The 20,796-nt window shown below is 43.9% G+C and overlaps 1 protein-coding gene across 1 annotated transcript; it reads left to right on the top strand.

The window, feature by feature from the left end:
• Positions 1-11,205: 11,205 nt before the first annotated feature.
• LOC134868735 (uncharacterized) lies at positions 11,206-13,446 on the top strand. Its single transcript, XM_063890038.1, has 3 exons — positions 11,206-11,979; positions 12,074-12,153; positions 12,295-13,446. Exons 1-3 carry the CDS (start codon positions 11,941-11,943, stop codon positions 13,262-13,264), a joined length of 1,089 nt encoding a protein of 362 aa, XP_063746108.1. The 5' UTR covers positions 11,206-11,940; the 3' UTR covers positions 13,265-13,446.
• The last annotated feature ends 7,350 nt before the right edge of the window (positions 13,447-20,796 follow it).

A 20,796-nucleotide genomic window follows, 5' to 3' on the forward strand; every position in this document is an offset into this window, starting at 1 on the left:
TGGGCCGCCAGCTCTACCAGGTGAGCTATACAGCGGCCCTATTTCCTGATTCTTGTATGTGGTCAGAGACAGGTGTGCTAAAAGAGATATCACATTTTCAAGAGATATACAGAAACTGTGGCAGGAGAGGTTGATAACATTTGAACGTGCAAAGCATGCACAATGTCATTTAGTGCATGTGACATGCAGCTGTAGGTTCACATGGAGCCTGTTGCATTTAACGTGAGTCCCACAACAACATTATATAAAGAACGCTGCGCCAGTGGTTGATGGGAAATCACCAGCCACCTTATTTTGAGTCATGGCAGCGATGGCCCACTTATGGACACCACAGATATGGACCCTAACCCTCTGATAATCTTTGGGGTGGCGTCTGAGCAGACACAGTCATCAACAGATCAGGCAGACCTTCTCCACCCTATTGGTGAGATGATTCTTTTAGGACGGAAGAAGGCAGTGCCACCGTCCTCTAAGCACTGTGTGGAAGAGTTGATTTCGCACAACAAACATGTCAAACACTGTCCAGGGACTTCAGAATGGTGTAGGTTTGACAACCATTTCTCTTTATACACAAATTCCCCTTTTGTAGCCCAATCATTAAGCCTTCCATGTCTTTCCCATTCAATTCTGATTTTCATTAAAAAAAAATGGGGTTATTGCAGCATTGGTGGCTTTAACAAATTATGCAGAACACTGCTACAAAATCACAACACAGTGAAAGTGGCTTTATCTCAAATAGACCTGTTGGTTGTGCAAGAGGAAAAGTCTCATTTGAAGACTACTTAGCTTGCACAAATCCAACATAAAGCATTAAAACAAGCAGGAGAAAAACAACAAGAAAAGACAAAAGCAAGTCGGGTGAGAGAAAAAAAAAGGAGGAATACCACATAAATGAGTATTAAATACAATGTATTTATTAAATCAACACAAGCAAGGAAACATAACATTTATTTGTTAATTAAGCGTGTATCAATTGATTCCTTGTCTATGATTGTAAACAACATTTTTCTTTTTTAGGACAGTGAATTCCAAAAATTCAGTTCTTATAACTGATCTGATAACTGTTCGGGTTCAAGGGTCAGAGGTCACAGCACCCTCAAAAAGGTCAAATCCCTCCACCAACAGCTCTTTGACGTTTCTATTGTCGTCTGTAACAAGGAGCTTTGGAGTTATTTTTTTTTCTTGTGCATTTTCAAGCTTGCGCTGGATGTATTACAAATAATTATAGTATAGATATAGAAGTACATAAAAACATTAAACAAATACACAAAACAGAACTGCAATAAAATAAAAGACATTCACAGGCAACATAAACACTCACACATACTGTGCTTATGATAGCAAACACACAAAACATGAACACAACATCGTGTTAAATGATTTGTTAGCGTGGTCACACGTCATTAGTTATCTATGTGCAGAACAGTACATACACATGGTCATGGAACTAAACCCCCCCCCTGCTTGTTTGACCCTTTCCCCAATACGTCTTTTAAGGCTGTGTTTAATTGTCTTAAGATGAAGCTAGTGATTATAAATCACACTGCTCACTGGCCTTTGCCGCCACCCCCACCCCCACCCCCCTGAATTGTTTAGTGCTAAACAATTTGTTTCAAATGGTGTCAACCTCTCGTATAATGGAAGCAGTACATGTGGGGTTCTTCAAGGCACCATTCTGGGACCTGTGTCTCTCTATGCTGTCAATAAGAGTATCATTAGAGGATAAAGGATTTATTTCCATTTCTTTGTCTCCTTATTACCAAATGAGCCCTCTTAGACAATCTAAAAATATCCCATCATTTCTTGCAAATAACCCCTAGCAAAACGATCTGGCGTGCTTCTAGACACACATTTTTACCACCACCTTAAAAATGTTGCTTAAGTGTGAACCTTTCTCTCGCAGACAGCTGCTGAGAGACTAATGCATGCAGCAGCCCTTATTACAGTAAAGATCAACTCTCAGTTCTTATTGAGCTACGGATAAGCTACAGATGTATACCAACACTATATAAAGTCCTAAAGCCCCTTGATGGTTGTCAGTCAGAGTATACTTTAGGCTCCTATTATTAGTGTTTGACTCCCTTCATGGAGTAGCATATGAATACTTGTCAGACAACAAAAACTTCCCCTTTAAATTCCCCAGGTCCTCTGACACTGACCTTTAATTATTCCCAGGGTGAAGACAAAGACATAAGGAGAGGCTGCATTTACTCACTTTACTCCCGCCTCTAACAGCCTCCCAAAAGAGCTGAGGTGTCACATTTTCTTAATACCTTTAAATCTTAAGCCACATCGTTTTACCTTAGCAATGTCTATATCTTAATCCCTGCAAATGTATACTTTAATATTTGTACCCTGTCACTTTCAAAGGTACGGATTTGAAGCCAAGAGCATGACAAAGGTACAACCAATGTTCAAAAGGTTTGGTGTATTCAGGTGAGGGACAGGCAGGGTTAAAACCAGGAAATCAGGCAAACAAATCCAATCAGGGGGAAGGCAGGAAACTCAAGGTCCAAAATTACGCAGGCGGGCTGAAAACGGGCAGAACAGATAAGAGGACAAGTGAGAGTGAGGTGGTATATAACTCCTGGGTCTAATGAGTAGCAGGTGAGGGAAATGAGCTGATTGCAAGAGCCTGGAGGAAGCAGGATCTGAAATAACAGGAAAGTTATTGATATGCAAAACAGAGAACAACTATAAATGTGTCAAACTTGTGACATACCAACACTCTTTAACTCTTTGTATGGTTCCTTGTATTTTTAGGTATATTGTTAAGCATCTTATAGCGCAGTTTGTTTGCAATATAAATAAACAAGCTTTAAGTTCAAGGTCCTTTTGAGGTTATAGGTACCAACTCTGCATCACCAAACCGGTGTGTGTGTGTGTGTGTGTGTGTGTGTGTGTGTGTGTGTGTGTGTGTGTGTGTGTGTGTGTGTGTGTGTGTGTGTGTGTGTGTGTGTGTGTGTGTGTGTGTGAGTGAGTGAGTGTGTGTGTGTTATATTTTTAGTTAGGACAGCCCCCTCAAAGATCCAGCAAGAACTGAATGGCTCTTGCAGATGCAGTATATAGGAGCAGCCACAGATCACAACGGGCAGCAGGACTATAAGGTACCACACCTCCCCCTCGCAGGGTTCAGGATACATTTTATCAGCATCTGAAAAAGAGACAACCTAAGGTTTTACTTATCTTTTTCTTTGTGTGTGCAGAAAGTTTGAAGGAAGTTTGAAGATGTCTTATGAAAAGAATCCCGAGGTTGTGGGCTGTGACGCCTCTATCATGAAGAATGTGTGGGAGATCAGAGAGAGAGACTATGATCAGAAGCTCCAGATGGAGCTGCTCCGGGTAGAGAAGAGTGCTCTGCCTACGTAAGGACCAAACCTTTATCTGTCTGTTTGTCTGTCTGTCTGTCTGTCTGTCTGTCTGTCTGTCTGTCTGTCTGTCTGTCTGTCTGTCTGTCTGTCTGTCTGTCTGTCTGTCTGTCTGTCTGTCTGTCTGTCTGTCTGTCTGTCTGTCTGTCTGTCTGTCTGTCTGTCTGTCTGTCTGTCTGTCTGTCTGTCTGTCTGTCTGTCTGTCTGCAAGTCCTTAAAATGTTCTTAACTGCCAGGTCTACAAGTGATTTTTTCTCACATTCAATTCTACTGTTCATTGATATTTTGTGATATTCGGATTGTACAATTTAGACATGGCACTGACCAATACACTTACCTGCTGTGATCTAGATGAACCTAGGTCTCTGTTCCCTGACCGTCACACTTTCCTGCAGAGAACAATACAAACCATCAGAAAGTTAATATTCAGCCTCCTTAATGCACAGAGCTGAATGAACCAGACAAACCAAGTTTACATGCTGCTCATATTAAACAATTTCATGTCTTTCCTAATTCCCTCATTAAAGATAAATGCCAGAATAACTTATACTTCAGCCACCTGGAGACTAACACCTGCAAGATCTAGCTCAATATATATAAAAGTTCTTATATTGATCTCAAGAGGATAAAAAAAACTGAACACCTTTGAAACAATTCAACTCTTTGATTGACTGTTCTGTTGGATTGTTTTTATCTGACTAATATACTGGTCCTGCTCAAATATAGACTCAGTTCCTCCGGTGCATCTAGATAGAACTAAAGCAGTTTAAACAAATCTGTAGCAACACCTCCCTCATATTCAGTTTGAACTGTTTAAGACTGTGTTCATTTTTGGAGGGTGTAGTTTGTGATGCTTTTAACTTGCATTGTGCTATAACGAAAGGTGTTTCAGTTTCAATTCTAAAACGAAAACATAAGGAGAGTATGTTCAGTGTATGTAATTATCTGAATAACTATATCTGCTTAAACACTTGTGAGTCAGTAAAGAAATTGGGACACTGTGAATTAATGCTGGACAGGAAGGGCAGGGTCTGAAATGACAGGTTAATGACCGGTGTTTCCTCATGCCCAAAATGTGATTTTATTCTCATAGATGAATGGAAATAGTTCTAAGAACCCCTTATTGGGCTTACAAATAACATTGGTACATTGAAAGAGGTTAAAAAGCAAAGGTATTTTGCTGGGGGAAATTTGATCCGCATTCTGAAAGGTTAGAAGGTTAACTTGGATACCAGAGCCCGGACGTGAGCAACTTGAACTCAAATTGATTAAATGCCATGAACTTTTTGACTTTATCAGCAGCTGAACATATACTTGGAAGTGTAATGAAAATCTGGACAAAGTAAAAAAAACGCATTTTTCTGTAGTATCAGTGCATCACTCATTTAGACAGATGGATGGATGGATGGATGGATGGATGGATGGATGGATGGATGGATGGATGGATGGATGGATGGATGGATGGATGGATGGATGGATGGATGGATGGATGGATGGATGGATGGATGGATGGATGGATGGATGGATGGATGGATGGATGGATGGATGGATGGATGGATGGATGGATGGATGGATGGATGGATGGATGGATGGATGGATGGATGGATGGATGGATGGATGGATGGATGGATGGATGGATGGATGGATGGATGGATGGATGGATGGATGGATGGATGGATGGATGGATGGATGGATGGATGGATGGATGGATGGATGGATGGATGGATGGATGGATGGATGGATGGATGGATGGATGGATGGATGGATGGATGGATGGATGGATGGATGGATGGATGGATGGATGGATGGATGGATGGATGGATGGATGGATGGATGGATGGATGGATGGATGGATGGATGGATGGATGGATGGATGGATGGATGGATGGATGGATGGATGGATGGATGGATGGATGGATGGATGGATGGATGGATGGATGGATGGATGGATGGATGGATGGATGGATGGATGGATGGATGGATGGATGGATGGATGGATGGATGGATGGATGGATGGATGGATGGATGGATGGATGGATGGATGGATGGATGGATGGATGGATGGATGGATGGATGGATGGATGGATGGATGGATGGATGGATGGATGGATGGATGGATGGATGGATGGATGGATGGATGGATGGATGGATGGATGGATGGATGGATGGATGGATGGATGGATGGATGGATGGATGGATGGATGGATGGATGGATGGATGGATGGATGGATGGATGGATGGATGGATGGATGGATGGATGGATGGATGGATGGATGGATGGATGGATGGATGGATGGATGGATGGATGGATGGATGGATGGATGGATGGATGGATGGATGGATGGATGGATGGATGGATGGATGGATGGATGATGGATGGATGGATGGATGGATGGATGGATGGATGGATGGATGGATGGATGGATGGATGGATGGATGGATGGATGGATGGATGGATGGATGGATGGATGGATGGATGGATGGATGGATGGATGGATGGATGGATGGATGGATGGATGGATGGATGGATGGATGGATGGATGGATGGATGATGGATGGATGGATGGATGGATGGATGGATGGATGGATGGATGGATGGATGGATGGATGGATGGATGGATGGATGGATGGATGGATGGATGGATGGATGGATGGATGGATGGATGGATGGATGGATGGATGGATGGATGGATGGATGGATGGATGGATGGATGGATGGATGGATGGATGGATGGATGGATGGATGGATGGATGGATGATAGATGGATAGCTTTAAGATAGTGATGTAGGACCATCATGATACTCCTCAATAAAGCCCTATTTGATATTGATGTTAAACATCCATGACGAATAGCATTGTGCAAAATGAGCTCACCATGAAGTTTCCAAAAGTCAAACTCTCATTGTGTTGTAAACAGATGTTGTTAAATGTACTTTAGATGTTTTTCCTGCAGGTATTTTTAGCTTATTCTTTTATTTATTTTCCACAGTATTAACCAGGACTGGGCAAATCGTTTGGCTGCAAGAATGGGAACCCCTAAAAGAGTGGAGAAGAAACCTAAACCTGAGGAGAATCTGCCCGAGAAGAAGGTCTGGAAGAGGAAGCAACCCCAGCCTCCTCCTACTTCTACTCCTCCTCGTGGCATAGGTTCAGGTCCATTCGGGAGACCAGCAGGCCAAACCAGAGGCCTCTCCGGTCCAGCCTCCCACTCAAAGGACAAAAAGAGGCAAGACAAGAATTTCAAAAGGCTACAATTACTCATGTCTGTCACCCAGAATCAACCTTCTGGTATGGTTTGGGGGAAGTCATGGAAGTACAACAAATCATTGCCCATACTAGAAGAAGGTGCTAGCTCAAAGTGGGGTGAGTGTTGGATGTTTGCCACCCAGCAGCCTTACTCTGAAGCTGGCCAGCCTTGGCTAAATGGCCCCAACTTGACAGATCCTCATAGCCATCACCTGTTGATGAAACCTGACTACAGGGTGGTGGAATCAAAAGAGCTAGACTTGAGTCTTCCAATTGAGGAGTGGCAGATGTCCTGGAAAAAAGCTGACAAAGACAAAAAGAAGGATGGAAATGAAGAAAATGTTGGCAAATCTGGATTCTTCACCCAGCTGTTGCAGACTCAGCACTACAATGAAGCCTTATGCTCCTCCGAGTGGAGTGACTCATGGTTATCCACCAAGCCAGCAAGCCAGCAGGATGATTTGACTGTTCTAAATGAAGGTGAAGTGAATAAATCTGTTGAAAAGCAGGATAAGGATGCAGGATTAAGCTCTAAGTGGGAAGAATGTTGGAGACTTGCTAATCACTATGGTTGCAAATCTAAGTTGCCTCAAGTTAAAAAATCTTCCAATCAAGAGTGGGCCAATTCATGGAGAGCAGCCATGCTGAACTTCAACTACCATAAGAAGTCTGATCCCTCTGTGTCTGATCACAACCAGCAGAGAGAGGCACATCTCTACAAGGCCATGCTTGTGTCTCCTGAGCAGAAGAACAGAGATTTGTACTTGAATGAATTTGAGGCTCTCTCTGAATGGAGCACATCTTGGCAGGTGACCAAAAACAACTCAAAACCCTGTGAAGAAATAGAGAAGGTCCTTAAAGTCGCGCATCCAATGATGGATACTTCCGAAGCTCAAAAGGTGGGGAACAACCTGAAGGAGCATGATCTCATGTCAGAGAAGGTAGACCCACGCTATGAGAATCTGAAGCATGATGTGATTTACTGCCCAAAGAGAGAATTTTCTCAAACTAAGCTTCGTCATCTGGAACACATGGAAAACATGTTGTCTGCCTCAGAATGGAGGGAATCTTGGAAGACACTAAAACACAGAATGAGAATGGAGAGAAGAAGAATGAGGCCTGACCCTTCAAGGCCTTTCAGGGCAGCTGAGAAAGGAGGAGAAAGGACACCCTCTGCCTCAGAGTGGAAAGACTCATGGAAATTCACCAGTCAACCCATGAGTCAGGAGCCTGAAGCTTGGCTGCAGGGTTGGTCCACAGCTCCTCAATTCAGAGTGGATCGCGCAAGGGAGCAGAATCACTTTGCTCCTGTGGAACTCCCTAAAAACGGGCCTAGCACTGAGCGCAGTTGGGAAGAATCATGGAGGTTCTCGAGGCGCCAGCGTCAGTCAGAACCTAGGCAGGGTAGGGCTGAAACAAGCCAAGCAGGGTCAAGTGTGGCTACTCACCAGCCTGGCTATTCGCTGGCACAGAGGAGGGTTGCTAGATCATCTTCTGATTGGCAGGCGGCCTGGATGGTCTCAGAAACTCAGTTCCACCATGACAGACCCTCCTTAACCCAGTGGAGGGATGCTTGGAGGTGTTCCGTCTTCCAAACAGACCACTGTACTTCAGAAGTGCTGAGAGAGAATGAGGTGAATGTGTCAATGGAGATCCAACCCCGGAGAGAGATTTCCTTGCAGAGAGTCAATGCTAAATTTAGCCGGTCTTTTGACAAGCAGATGTTTAGAGAAAGATATCCTGAGAAACAGTGGGATGCTTCATGGAGGGCGGGGTCACTACTGAACCAGCAACCAAGTGATCATGGATCTTCAGAGACACTTAAGAAAAGCATGAGCAGCCCAACTGAGCAGCAGGACACCACTGAGAATGGACATGGAACTAAGTGGGGAAGGTCGTTCAGGATCGCCAACCCCATGCCCAAAATGGAGAAACCCTGGGTAGAGTGCCCTGCTAACCCATCTCAATATACCGTAATGTGGTCAAAAGGGAAACACTTAAAAAACAATGTCAGCACCATCTTAAGCAGCAAGCCTGACACCTTCAAGCTTTGGGGAAACTCCCATCAGTTCCTTCCAGGGGCCAGTCCAAAAGCCCAAAAGAAAACTATGTCTCAAGGATCTGTTGACCACAGGGTGATTATGGTAATCCAAACCAAAACAAAGAAGCATCTATACTCTTTAATTGAGAAGGAGCAACTGTCAGCTAAGAAGTTTGCAGGATGCCACCTGTTAGGTAAAACACAACCACGTCCCAAGAGAGGCCCTGTGAAGAGTGCTAAGAAGGATGACAAAACACCTGATACGTTCTTTGAGGAGTGGGCAGAGTCTTGGAGGTTTTCGGTCCAACCCAGTGGTCTGAGAAAGCCTGTCAAGTCACTCTCGGGTTGGAATGAGTCATGGAAATTCCTCATCCCACCTCATCAGCCGATGAATGGCCCCAAGGCCAAATAAAAGGCCCGCTTCAGTTACCTTGAGCTTAGTCAGAATTGTCCACTTTTGAACTATGTCAAGAAATAAAAGAATTGTATGCTTTATCCCCTGCTGGTTGAGAATGTATTGTGGTTCAGGTATTCATAGTTCTAAAAACAGAATTGCAACATAAGCCATTATCTTATTGAGATAACCTTTAAAAAAAAATAAAAAAAAGGTAAGATAGTAATGTATTAATCAATGTCACTAATCTAAATAGTGCATTTTATTTATCATATTAAAAGACAACTAACACTGTGTTCACTCTTTTGTTATCATAAAAACATGCACACTGTATTACAAACATAGTTTTGCCTGTCCGACCAAAGATCTGCTCGTATCAATCAGCAATTTGTGCTGATTGGTAACCTTGAGATGACCTCATTTCCTAATTTAAAATAATAATGTATTTTTTCATTTCATTAACAATAAAAAACACAATCATAAGACCTAACGGAGATCTGTGAAAACACCCCTATAGAATTCCTGAAATTTAATAATAGGGCTCAGGACACTTATTATACGGAAACATTTCCATGCTTAAAAACACCCAACACTTACCAAACTTCATAATACTAATCTTACCATATATATTAAATGCTTACCAAAACAATAATTGCTGCAGTTTTAAAATTGCTTTAAGACAAAAGGAGATATAAGAAGGAAAAATAATGGTTTAAATTAAATGCATTTTGGGTTACAGAAACTACAAAGCCAGTGTAGACAAGCTTGGACATATATTTCTATCGTTATATATATATATATATATATATATCAAAATATGTATTTAACATATAAACACATCCCTATAGTGTTATCAATCTCTGCAAACCACACTGAAGCTGGTACAGTTAGGTTCATGTTTTTACCCTTTATAAGTTACTAAAGATAAGATAAGTTTGGATAACTTATCTCAGTCTGTTAAGCATGTGTGGGAAATTTTTTATGTGTATGGGCCATATTATATAATAACATTAAACAAGACATTGAGAAATAATGGTAAAACTGAGGAATAGAGCTTATGAAATATGGAGTCAGTAAAAAAGGATAGCATGGTTCGGCCATTACTACAATTGATTTAGGTCAAAATGTCAAAATAACTTGTTTCTCCATGTTTTGGAGAAAGTTAACGTCAAAAAAGAGAGTGTCCTGGTGCCTGGTACCTGACATCATACGACATTAATTGACTCTTACTGGGTTGAAAGAGAGGCTACATTCACACACACACACACACACACACACACACACACACACACACACACACACACACACACACACACACACACACACACACACACACACACACACACACACACACACACACACACACACACACACACACACTCACACAGACACACACCGCTTTGGTGATGCAGAGTTGGTACCTATATCCTCAAAAGGACCTTGAACTTAAAGCTTGTTTATTTATATTGCAAACAAACTGCACTACAAGATGCTTAACAATATAACAATATATATGGACCTGACTAGTGTTTGCTCTACTCTGTTGAATCTTCAGTAAACTCTATGCTATTGGAACTCTCTTGCCAGTAGATTTTTTGGAAAGTTTAATAAGTGTTAACATAGTGTTTTTAGGATACCCGGCCCAACTTCAGAGGATTCTCCTCCACACGTCAACAACATTCTACATTAAACAGGCATTGTTAAAGCAGGCACTGGGATCTAGGACCATGATATGGCATGTATGACTTTATTTAGTAAAATCTGTCATTTCTTAATGCAACAAGGACAGGTAATAGGCTACGTGCACGTAACTAAGGAGTTCTACTTCTGGCGCCTTGAATGTACGCGTAACTATTTCCGGTTCACTGCAGTTTTTGGTTTTGATCGTGAAAAGATGGCATATTTCACCCGGTGTCTACAAGGTCTCCCAAAGATTGACGTGAATGACGTCCACAGGATTGTCGACCACTGTTCACCTGCACCCGGTTGTAAGCGTGAAAAGGGATTTAAACTGTACATATCAAGTTACATCCACAACTTTGAAGGTAAGTCAAGCTGTTTGCGTTACCTAACGTCTCAGCTGTCAGCTCAGCTGTTAACGTTAGCGAGCTACATTGAATATCTAGCAGCTAAATACTTCTAAATCAAATCGTGTAAATGTACTACATACTTTAAGTGTTATTCAATACGTTGTTATGTTGATACGATTAGCAACTGGTTGTGTGTATTTTAATTTCGGTGTTGTATTTCCCCTCAGTGTCCAGGAAAGATCCGGTGACAGGAGTAGTGTGTGTGAGGGCGTTATGTCATCCGTCAATGGACAAGTCAAAACCACCTCACAGTTTGAGTGTAGGATGAATGTAGCGTTAAGATAGTTACCCATGTTCCTGGGTTAACCGTGTTATTTTGGTTCTTTGCTCTCTAGGTTAACCAATTCACGTTATAATCTACCGGTGTATGCTGACGTTACTACTGTGTTTTCACTGATAGCAACCAGTGGTGTAGTATAGTTTGCTTTCCCATGTATGCTGAACATCCCAGCTAGGTAAAATACATAAGATATGTGTAAAAGTTTATTTGAACCTGTGGAGTCTAGCTAGGTATACTGCAATTTTTAAGTGGGGATAATATGTGTACCTGCAAATCAATAGACTGTATCACTGACAACATCAACACAGAACAAATCTAAAGAAAAAGATTATTAATCCCTTTTTTTTTTTACATCTTGCTACAGGTGGGGCTGAAGGATTGAATTCCTGTAGAGCTGGTCCATCACAGCTGTACATGTGTAGCTGGATCAGTGTTGTGTAACTATTGTGTGGCTCTACTTTTCCAGTCTGCACATTATTCACAGCTTGACATTCCAGTTGTTCCACCAGTGCTGAGCTGTATGGAGAGTGAACAACAGTGGCACAAGCCAAGAGCCATGGCAAGTCTCGGAATAATGTAACTATAATTACAATACTACATCTACCCACCGACATCATAAGCTCATCCCTGCTATTTGTGACCTATATTCACAGGGTATTAAACCAGGTCCCATCGAAAAGATGGCTGTGATGTCTGCCAAACCAAAGCAGAGGACCATGGCCGAGGGAGTAAGGTGAGAATTTGTTTTCTAGTTAGTAGCCTTTTAATTAATTTGTTAGGCCTACTTTTCTCAGCCAATCAAGAAAACTGTAGTTTTGTTATGTGTAGTTATTACATGATGTATCTTACTGATGTTTATCCAATTTTCATATAGGTCCACACTGTACAAAGCCACCAGTGGAGAGTTGCTGGACCTGTCTGTTCTCAAAGTGTCAGAGATCTACAAAGAGTTCACCCCTGTTTCTGCACCAACAATTTGTACAATGGGTATCACCTGTGAGGTGCCACTGGTGAACTGTGCACTGGGTTTGGCACAAGTAGGTAGTCCTCTTTCATATCAACAACCCATGGCAAGAAGTTGCTCTGTTACTCACCCTGATGCTCCACCACGTCCAGATTTGCCATTGGCTGGCTGCAGACTGGAAACATCGTGCTTTATGTCTGTTTTCTCTGAGCATCAACAGCTGCACTTCAAGTCACTTGAGGTTACCTGGGAAATGGCTAAGAACATAGAGGGTGCAACTAGGGGCCAAAGTGCATCTACAGACTGGCATAGACTGAGAAAACCTAGACTCACCTCATCACATTTTGGGGAAATATGCCATGCAAAACCTTGCACCTTAGAAAAGATGGCTGACCGGTTGCTCAAAGGGGTCCGTCAGACAGCAGCAATGAAGAGGGGTCTCGAAATGGAAGATGATGCCATCGAGGAGTATTGCCAGCTCAAGAGGGTGAACCACTACCCTTGTGGTTTTGTTATACACCCTGACACACCCTGGTTAGGCACATCCCCAGATGGGGTTGTCTTTGACCCAACAGAGTGTTCTGAATTCGGCCTTGTGGAAATAAAATGTCCAAACATTAAAAGCTATGTGGATTATCCACCTCTGAAAATGAAAGACGGCAACCTGGAATTGAAGCCAGGTCATGGCTACTACTGGCAGGTGCAGGGTCAGCTGCTCCTAACGAGGATGGAGTGGTGCGATTTTGTGATGTTTGCGGAGGAAGACACCCTGATTCAAAGAATATACAGGGACAGTGATGTGATACAAAAAATAAGAGAGAGAGCAGACTTCTTTTTTTTCTACACATACCTACATAAATATCTGTTGTATGATCAGTAAACAATGAATTCTTAGAAATGTCTTGTTCTGGTTGATTTCTCATTATAATGTAAGGCCTTCAAGTGGGTTGTTTTAAGTTTATTTATGGAGTTGTAAAATGTTTAGGATTGACCACTTCACTTAAAGTGTACACACCAATGTATTGCTAGATTTTAAACCAATATTCAATATGTGTGAGGACCACTTGATGGAAATGAAGGGAAATAAAGTTGATATTGATTTCAAATAAATAATTTAATTAAAATACAAGTCAGTATATGTAAGGCAAAACAAAATTGTGGTGTGAATCAGTATATTGTTTGTCAAATAAATAAAAGAGGAGCAGACAGCCATGAAGCAAACAGTCAAATTTCTACCTGGCAATTATGTTTTCTCCATTCTTTAACCAGAGGTCCATTTTGGTAATTGCACAAGATGCAAGCTACGGTGAAAAGCTGGTTAATGCTCCCACAAATCGACAAAGGGATTACAGTATAAAAATCAAAAAGTTTGACCCGCCTTATTAGCCTCTCGACGTGAACTCGCAGCCGTGCGATTGACTGTGTCTCCAGGACTTCCTGTGCTGCCATTTGCTCCTTGTTAGAGCGGAAGGCAGGCCTGTGCAGTTTTCCTGCCACAAGATTGTCCACCCTGAAGCCCTTGTCCACCATCACAGCCATGTCAGGGGAGAGGAGAGGTATGATGCCTGACAGTCTAAAGAGCTCCCGGTCACTGATAGAGCCCCCATAGAGCGCAGAAACAAATGTCAGAGGACCATGTGGTGCCATGCCAATCATGGCCTTGAAGGTACAGTGCGATTTGTAATGTGAATACACCTCACTCTGTAGCACAAGTGAGGATGGAGTTTGGCACCGCAGCTCTGTGCAGTCAACAATGACTTGAGTTCCTGCATATTCCTTGAACTCAGGAGGTACGTTGGCTTTTATCTCCTCAGGGGTCATCCAGATACACACAGCTCCCAGTATGCAGTATAGAAAGTTGGCCCAGGTTGTGATGATCCTGCTGGCTGTTGTTCGATGGATGTGAAATTGGTGGCCAAGCTCTCTCTGTGTGCATCCACTTGATAAATAATTTAGAAAAAAATAGCTCATCTATTGGCAGCAACTTGGTTGATTTGTGGGATGCTTTCTTCTCTGCCACACAGACCGATGTTTCTTTGGCACTTGTCACACGGATCATCCTTGATGTTGCTGGCTGATGAGCCTCCAGAATGCCATCAGGTGGCCATAAGAATGGAATCTTTCAAACAAACTACAAAAAAAAACATTGTTAGTCATGGTGGACTAATTTAGTTACACAAGGCCAATTATCTTACTTTTTACTACTACTAATTTACATGAAGAGAAGACTTAACGAATGGCTGTGCCTAAAGATCTGACTGAGTGCTGTAGGTAGTACATTTTCTGGCCTAATCATATCATTAATCATAAATGACAGTAATTTTACTTTTGATATTTGACACTTGAAGAAAAATACTCTTGTGGCACTGTGGTTAAATTAAAATACTCTTGTAAGGTGGTCTTTTACCGGAGACATATTTAACCATGTGTAGCCCATCTTTACTTTCACTCAAGTATAGGACGTGTGATTTTTAGTCTATCAATGTTAAAATGTAGGCTACCATCTAGTAGCATCTACCAGCTACATGATTCAAAGAGTCTGGTATTAGCAGGCTAGTTAATATGGTACAAGACATGTATTTAAGTGCTGTGTCATATGACAATATACGACTTACCTGGTATAAAATCGGATGTCCTCGTCCGACCCGGCATATCGCCTCAATCCGAAACAACTCCGCAGCTGGAGAGCCTCAATTTGCAGCTCCATCTCCTTCATTTTCTGGCGAAGACTTTCATTCTCCTCGGCCAACTGATCCGCGATCATAGCTGTTGTTTGAGTTCAACAATAATCATGATCCGGTGCGAGGGGAGCCACCTCCAGCTCTTCTTCTGGGTCGACAAGAGGAGGGCTCTCAGCTCTGGGTCTCCGCTCCCACACGCTCGCCCTCGGTGTTGGTACTTGAAAGTTATTCCAAGCAAAAAGAGCAGGGACGGCCCCTTTCTTCAACCTCCTCAATTTCCCCGGATTGACAACAAAATCGTCCTTTATGAAATGCCTGCTGCAAACACGAGTAACCTTGCTTGGTATGAAGTCGTCCCGCTGTACCTTCACCATCCATTCGGCTTGCACAGACACATCAACCGGAAAGCTATAGAAGCTAATAGTACTATTGTACCGAGACAAATTTGTACAAAGGGGTACACAACAATGTAGGGCCGACCTTTTGACTCGTTGATACGACATCCTTCTCTCTTTTATCCGAAATCCGCTCATTGTACTACATTTTACTCTATTACTCAGCAACTTGAAACTAGCATCTCCGGGAAATCACCACACCGGAAGTTGTCGAGCGTACACGCAACACACGGAAGTTGGCCGGTAGTTTCATTGTGCTCGTAGCCTATTGCACCATTTAACGTTACAATCATTTGAATGTGGCTCAAATTCAGAGTCATATGAAGTGATGAGAGATTTAAGTGAAAGAAAAAGCCTGACCTAATAAGCAAGCAAACATCCATCTTCTCCCGCCTTTCCACCAGGGTTGAGGAGGTAACAGCTCCAGCAGAGAGCCCCAAACTTTCCATTCCCTGGCCACATCAACCAGCTCTGGCTGGGGGATTCCAAGACGCTCCCAGGCCAGCGAAGAGATATAATCCCTCCACCTGGTCCTAGGTCTACCCCTCGGTCTCTTCCCAGCTGGACGTTCCTGGAACACCTCCCTAGGGAGGCGCCCAGGTGGCATCCTCACTAGGTGCCCGAACCACCTCAACTGGCCCCTTTCAACGCAAAGGAGCAGCGGTTCTACTCCGAGTCCCTCCCGGATGACTGAACTTCTCACCTTATCCCTAAGGGAGATACCAGCCACCCTGCAGAGAAATCCCATTTCGGCCGCTTGTATCTGCGATCTCGTTCTTTCGGTCATGACCCATCCTTCATGACCATAGGTGAGGGTAGGAACGAAGATGGCCCGGTAGACAGAGAGCTTTGCCTTCTGGCTCAGCTCTCTTTTCGTCACAACGGTGCGGTAAAGCGACTGCAGTACTGCTCCCGCTGCTCTGATTCTCCGGCCCATCTCACGCTCCATTGTTCCCTCACTGGAGAATAAGACCCCGAGATACTTGAACTCCTTCACTTGGGGTAAGGCTTCATTCCCTACCTGGAGTGGACAGTCCATCGGTTTCCTGCTGAGAACCATGGCCTCAGATTTGGAGGTGCTGATCCTCATCCCAGCTGCTTCACACTCGGCCGGGAACCGATCCAGTGAGTGCTGAAGGTCACAGACCGATGAAGCCATTTGGACCACATCATCTGCAAAAAGCAGTGGTGCAATCCTTAGCCCACCGAACTGCAGACCCCCTCCCCCACGACTACGCCTCGAAATCCTGTCCACGAATATCACAAACAAGATTGGTGACAAAGCGCAGCCCTGGCGGAGGCCAACCCTCACCGGAAATCGGTCCGACGTGCTGCCGAGGACATGGACACAGCTCTCGCTTTGAGAGTACAGAGATTGGATGGCCCTGAGTAGAGACCCCCTGACCCCATACTCCCGCAGCACCTCCCGCAGTATCTCCCTGGGAACCCGGTCATACGCCTTCTCCAAATCCACAAAGCACATGTAGACCGGATGAGCGTACTCCCAGGCCCCCTCCAGGATCCTTGCGCGAGTGAAAAGCTGGTCCGTCGTTCCACGACCAGGACGAAAACCGCATTGTTCCTCTTCAATCTGAGGTTCGACAATCGGCCGGACCCTCCTTTCCAGCACCTTAGAGTAAACTTTCCCGGGGAGGCTGAGTAATGTGATGCCTCTGTAATTGGTACACACCCTCTGATCCCCCTTTTTAAAAAGAGGAACCACCACCCCGGTCTGCCACTCCTTCGGTACTGTTTCCGACTTCCACGCAATGTTGATGAGACGTGTCAACCATGACAGTCCCTCAACACCCAGAGCCTTCAGGATCTCATCCACCCCCGGGGCTTTGCCACTGTGGAGCTGTTTAACTACCTCAGTGACTTCGCCCCGTGAGATTGGAATTGATCCCCCTTCATACTCCAGCTACCCCTCTAACATAGAGGGCGGAGTTGTTGGATTCAGGAGTTCCTCAAAGTGTTCCTTCCACCGCCCTAACACACTATCAGTTGAGGTCAACAGCATCCCATCCTTACTGTACACAGCTTGGATGGTTCCCTGCTTCCCCCTCCTAAGGTGTCGGACGGTTTTCCAGAACAACTTTGGTGCCGACCGAAAGTCCTTCTCCATGGCTTCTCCGAACTTCTCCCACACCCGCTGCTTTGCCTCGGCCACGGCTGAGGCTGCTGCCCTTTGGGCCCGGCGATACCTTGCAACTGCGTCAGGAGTACCCAGGGATAACATATCCCAGAAGGCCTCCTTCTTCAGTCGGACGACTTCCCTGACCACCGGTGTCCACCAGGAGGTTCGAGGGTTACCGCCCCTTGAAGCACCTAAAACCTTGAGACCACAGCTCCCCGCCGCAGCTTCGGCAATGGAGGCTTTGAACACCGCCCACTCTGGTTCAATGTCCCCAGCCTCCACAGGGATGCCAGGTGTGAGTTGAAGGCCTCCTGGACTTGGGACTTCTCCAGACGTTCCCAGTTCACCCGCACTACACGTTTGGGCTTACCAGGTCTGTCCAGAGGCTTCCCCTGCCACTCGACCCAACTCACCACCAGATGGTGATCAGTTGACAACTCCGCCCCTCTCTTCACCTGAGTGTCCAAAACATGCGGCCTCAGGTCCGATGATACGATAACAAAATCGATCATGGACCTTCTGCCTAGGGTGCTCTGGTACCACGTACACTTATGAGCATCCTTATGTTCGAACATGGTGTTTGTTATGGCCAATCCATGACTAGCACAGAAGTCCAGTAACAAACCACCACTCCGGTTCAGATCAGGGGGGCCGTTCCTCCCAATCACGCCCCTCCAAGTGTCTCCATCATTGCCCACGTGTGCGTTGAAGTCTCCCAGCAACACTAAGGAGTCCAGTTCAGGAGCCCCATACAGGACTTCTATCAGGGTCTCCAAGAAGGCCGAATACTCTGAACTACTGTTTGGTGCATAAGCACACACAACAGTCAGAGTTTTCCCCCCCATGACCCGCAGGCGTAGGGAGGCAACCCTCTCGTCCAGTGCGGTAAACTCCAACAAAGCGGCACTCAACCGGGGGCTTGTGAGTATCCCCACACCCGCTCGGCGCCTCACACCTTGGCTTTTTCGGGCTGTGCCCGGCCGGGCTCCGTGGCAAGCCCGGCCACCAGACGCTCGCTGACGAGTCCTCCTTCTGGGCCTGGCTCCAGAAGGGGACCCCGGGCTTCCTCCGGGCCGGGTATCCTCGCTTTCAAGTTTGTTTGTCATGAGGTCTTTTTGAACCAGTCTTAGTCAGGCCCCTTACCTGAGACCAATTTGCCATGGGAGACCCTACCAGGAACACAAGGTTCCAGACAACACAGCCCCCAGGTTCATCGGGGCACACAAACCTCTCCACCACGATAAGGTGCTGGTTCTCGGAAAGGCCAAGCAAACATATTTAGATAAATATTTCATCTCAAAAGTTTGCACATTCCTTAATATGAAAACCAAGGAAATTGGTCAAATGACTCTCCCAATATTCTATTTGGTATTTTGTATACAAAAATGACCCCCTAACAACACATAGTCTAACCAACCTACATTTGGTTCAGTTTTACACAGACATTACAAGTGAGGTAGTACATTGTGACACTGACCAACCTCAAATAATACATGAAAAATAAAGGATGAGTTCAGTGTTTCTGTGGCTATACTGCCGACTAAAGTAACACTCAAACAGAATCAAATATAAAAGTGTGTGCTAGATACTTAGAACCAATAAACACACACTTATGCTCACTGTGTTATATTTACATAAGAAAATGAAGAAAGTTAAATGTTGCGGGTCTGTAAAGAAAAGACAGCATGCACTTACTTTGAAATGTAGACTTCAAATTTTAGTCAGAGAAAAAAATGTTAAAAGGTTTCACTGAAAGCTAAAATTCTGCCTGAAAGTATCTATGAATATGAGACAGACAGAGAGGAGAAAGAACAGAGGATAGAGGAGGGACAGAGGAGAAGGATGATCAGGATATAAGGAGGTTACAGAGGAAGTTTAGGAGAGGCTGACTGAGAAGGAAGGAGGAATATAAAGTAGATAAATGGAATAAAAGGACTAAATGCAATTGCATACATTTTCACAAAACACCTTACTTCTTCTCCAGTTGTTGTGGTGTTGATGTCAGAGCTGAAGTGTGTTCACCAACAGTTCCTCTAATCTCCACTAGAGGCTGCCCTACAACAACTGTGAAAGTAAATTAGAGAAACTCAAATACAAAGACTGCTCCCTCTAAATACATGACAATACGTTTTTTTATAAAACAATTTGTATTCTGAACAGACTTGTGGTATATTCAGCTTTAACTTACAATGTTATCTTGCTTGACTGGTAGTTTTTCTAGTTTTGTAGTATGAGCAATTAGAATGAGAGCACCTTTATTCGTCCTGTGGTGGCAATTTATTTGTCAAACGTGAATAAAGAATGAACCATTCAATTGTCTTTCTTGTAATTTCTTCTTGCAAGAACTTCAGTCAATCATACAGAGAGCAAACTGACTGCAGAGTGAAAGACGAAGAACAGAGTTTGGGTTGCATATTTAAACACAGAGAGGAGAAAGGGGGGGTCAATCTTAGTGATAATGAAAGGAGCATTCTGGAAGTTTAGGGAGTTAGGGAGCCCGTATCAGGAAGTTCTCAATCCAACAGAAGTTGAAGGTCATACTGTTGGTGCACAGAGAGTGTAACTAAGAAGATTGCAACAAATCTTCTTAATAAGGAATTTTCCTAAGCTTAGCAAAGACATGAAAGCCAGTAAAAAGAGATAAACAATAGAAAATAAGAATCACACAATGATATTAATAAAGTAAGTAAGTGAGTATAATATATTTATATTATAGTTGCACAGAGGGGAAATGTACAATTATGACCTCCCGATCACACACATTAATACACTGTTGTCACAGCCTGCCAGACAAGGGGCCACCTGCTCATCAGGAGTGATGAACACAAGGATGGATTACTGCATGGGCCTACTGGGCCCAGGCCCAGGGGCCCAAGGGCCAAGGGGGCCCTGAAGCCCAAGCCTCCGCGCTACCATTTCAATATTGTCTCTACAACATAATATAATTAAAGGGGCCCTGAAGCCACAACATTGGTTACATTACATACATTATGTAATATATCTCAATAGGGCCCCTCAATCATATGCCACGGGTTGTGTAATTAATTCATCCCTCATACGTTAAAGCCTCTCCCCAAATTAAATAGAATGGCATATGATACGTCATATAGTGCTCCTGAACCACAGTTTATCAATGTTTTTCATCCCTAATATCTGAAAAGGGCCCTTAAATCAGTTAGAATGGGCTAGGATATACCAT

The sequence above is a fragment of the Eleginops maclovinus genome, chromosome 8, assembly GCF_036324505.1.
Source record: "Eleginops maclovinus isolate JMC-PN-2008 ecotype Puerto Natales chromosome 8, JC_Emac_rtc_rv5, whole genome shotgun sequence".
NCBI lineage: Eukaryota > Metazoa > Chordata > Actinopteri > Perciformes > Eleginopidae > Eleginops > Eleginops maclovinus.

Coding starts and splice junctions, on each gene's coding strand:
- LOC134868735 (XM_063890038.1), top strand. CDS start 11,941: ATGGAGAGTGAACAACAGTGGCACAAGCCAAGAGCCATG. Junction 11,980..12,073: donor GGCACAAGCCAAGAGCCATG/GCAAGTCTCGGA, acceptor CTATATTCACAG/GGTATTAAACCAGGTCCCAT. Junction 12,154..12,294: donor ACCATGGCCGAGGGAGTAAG/GTGAGAATTTGT, acceptor ATTTTCATATAG/GTCCACACTGTACAAAGCCA.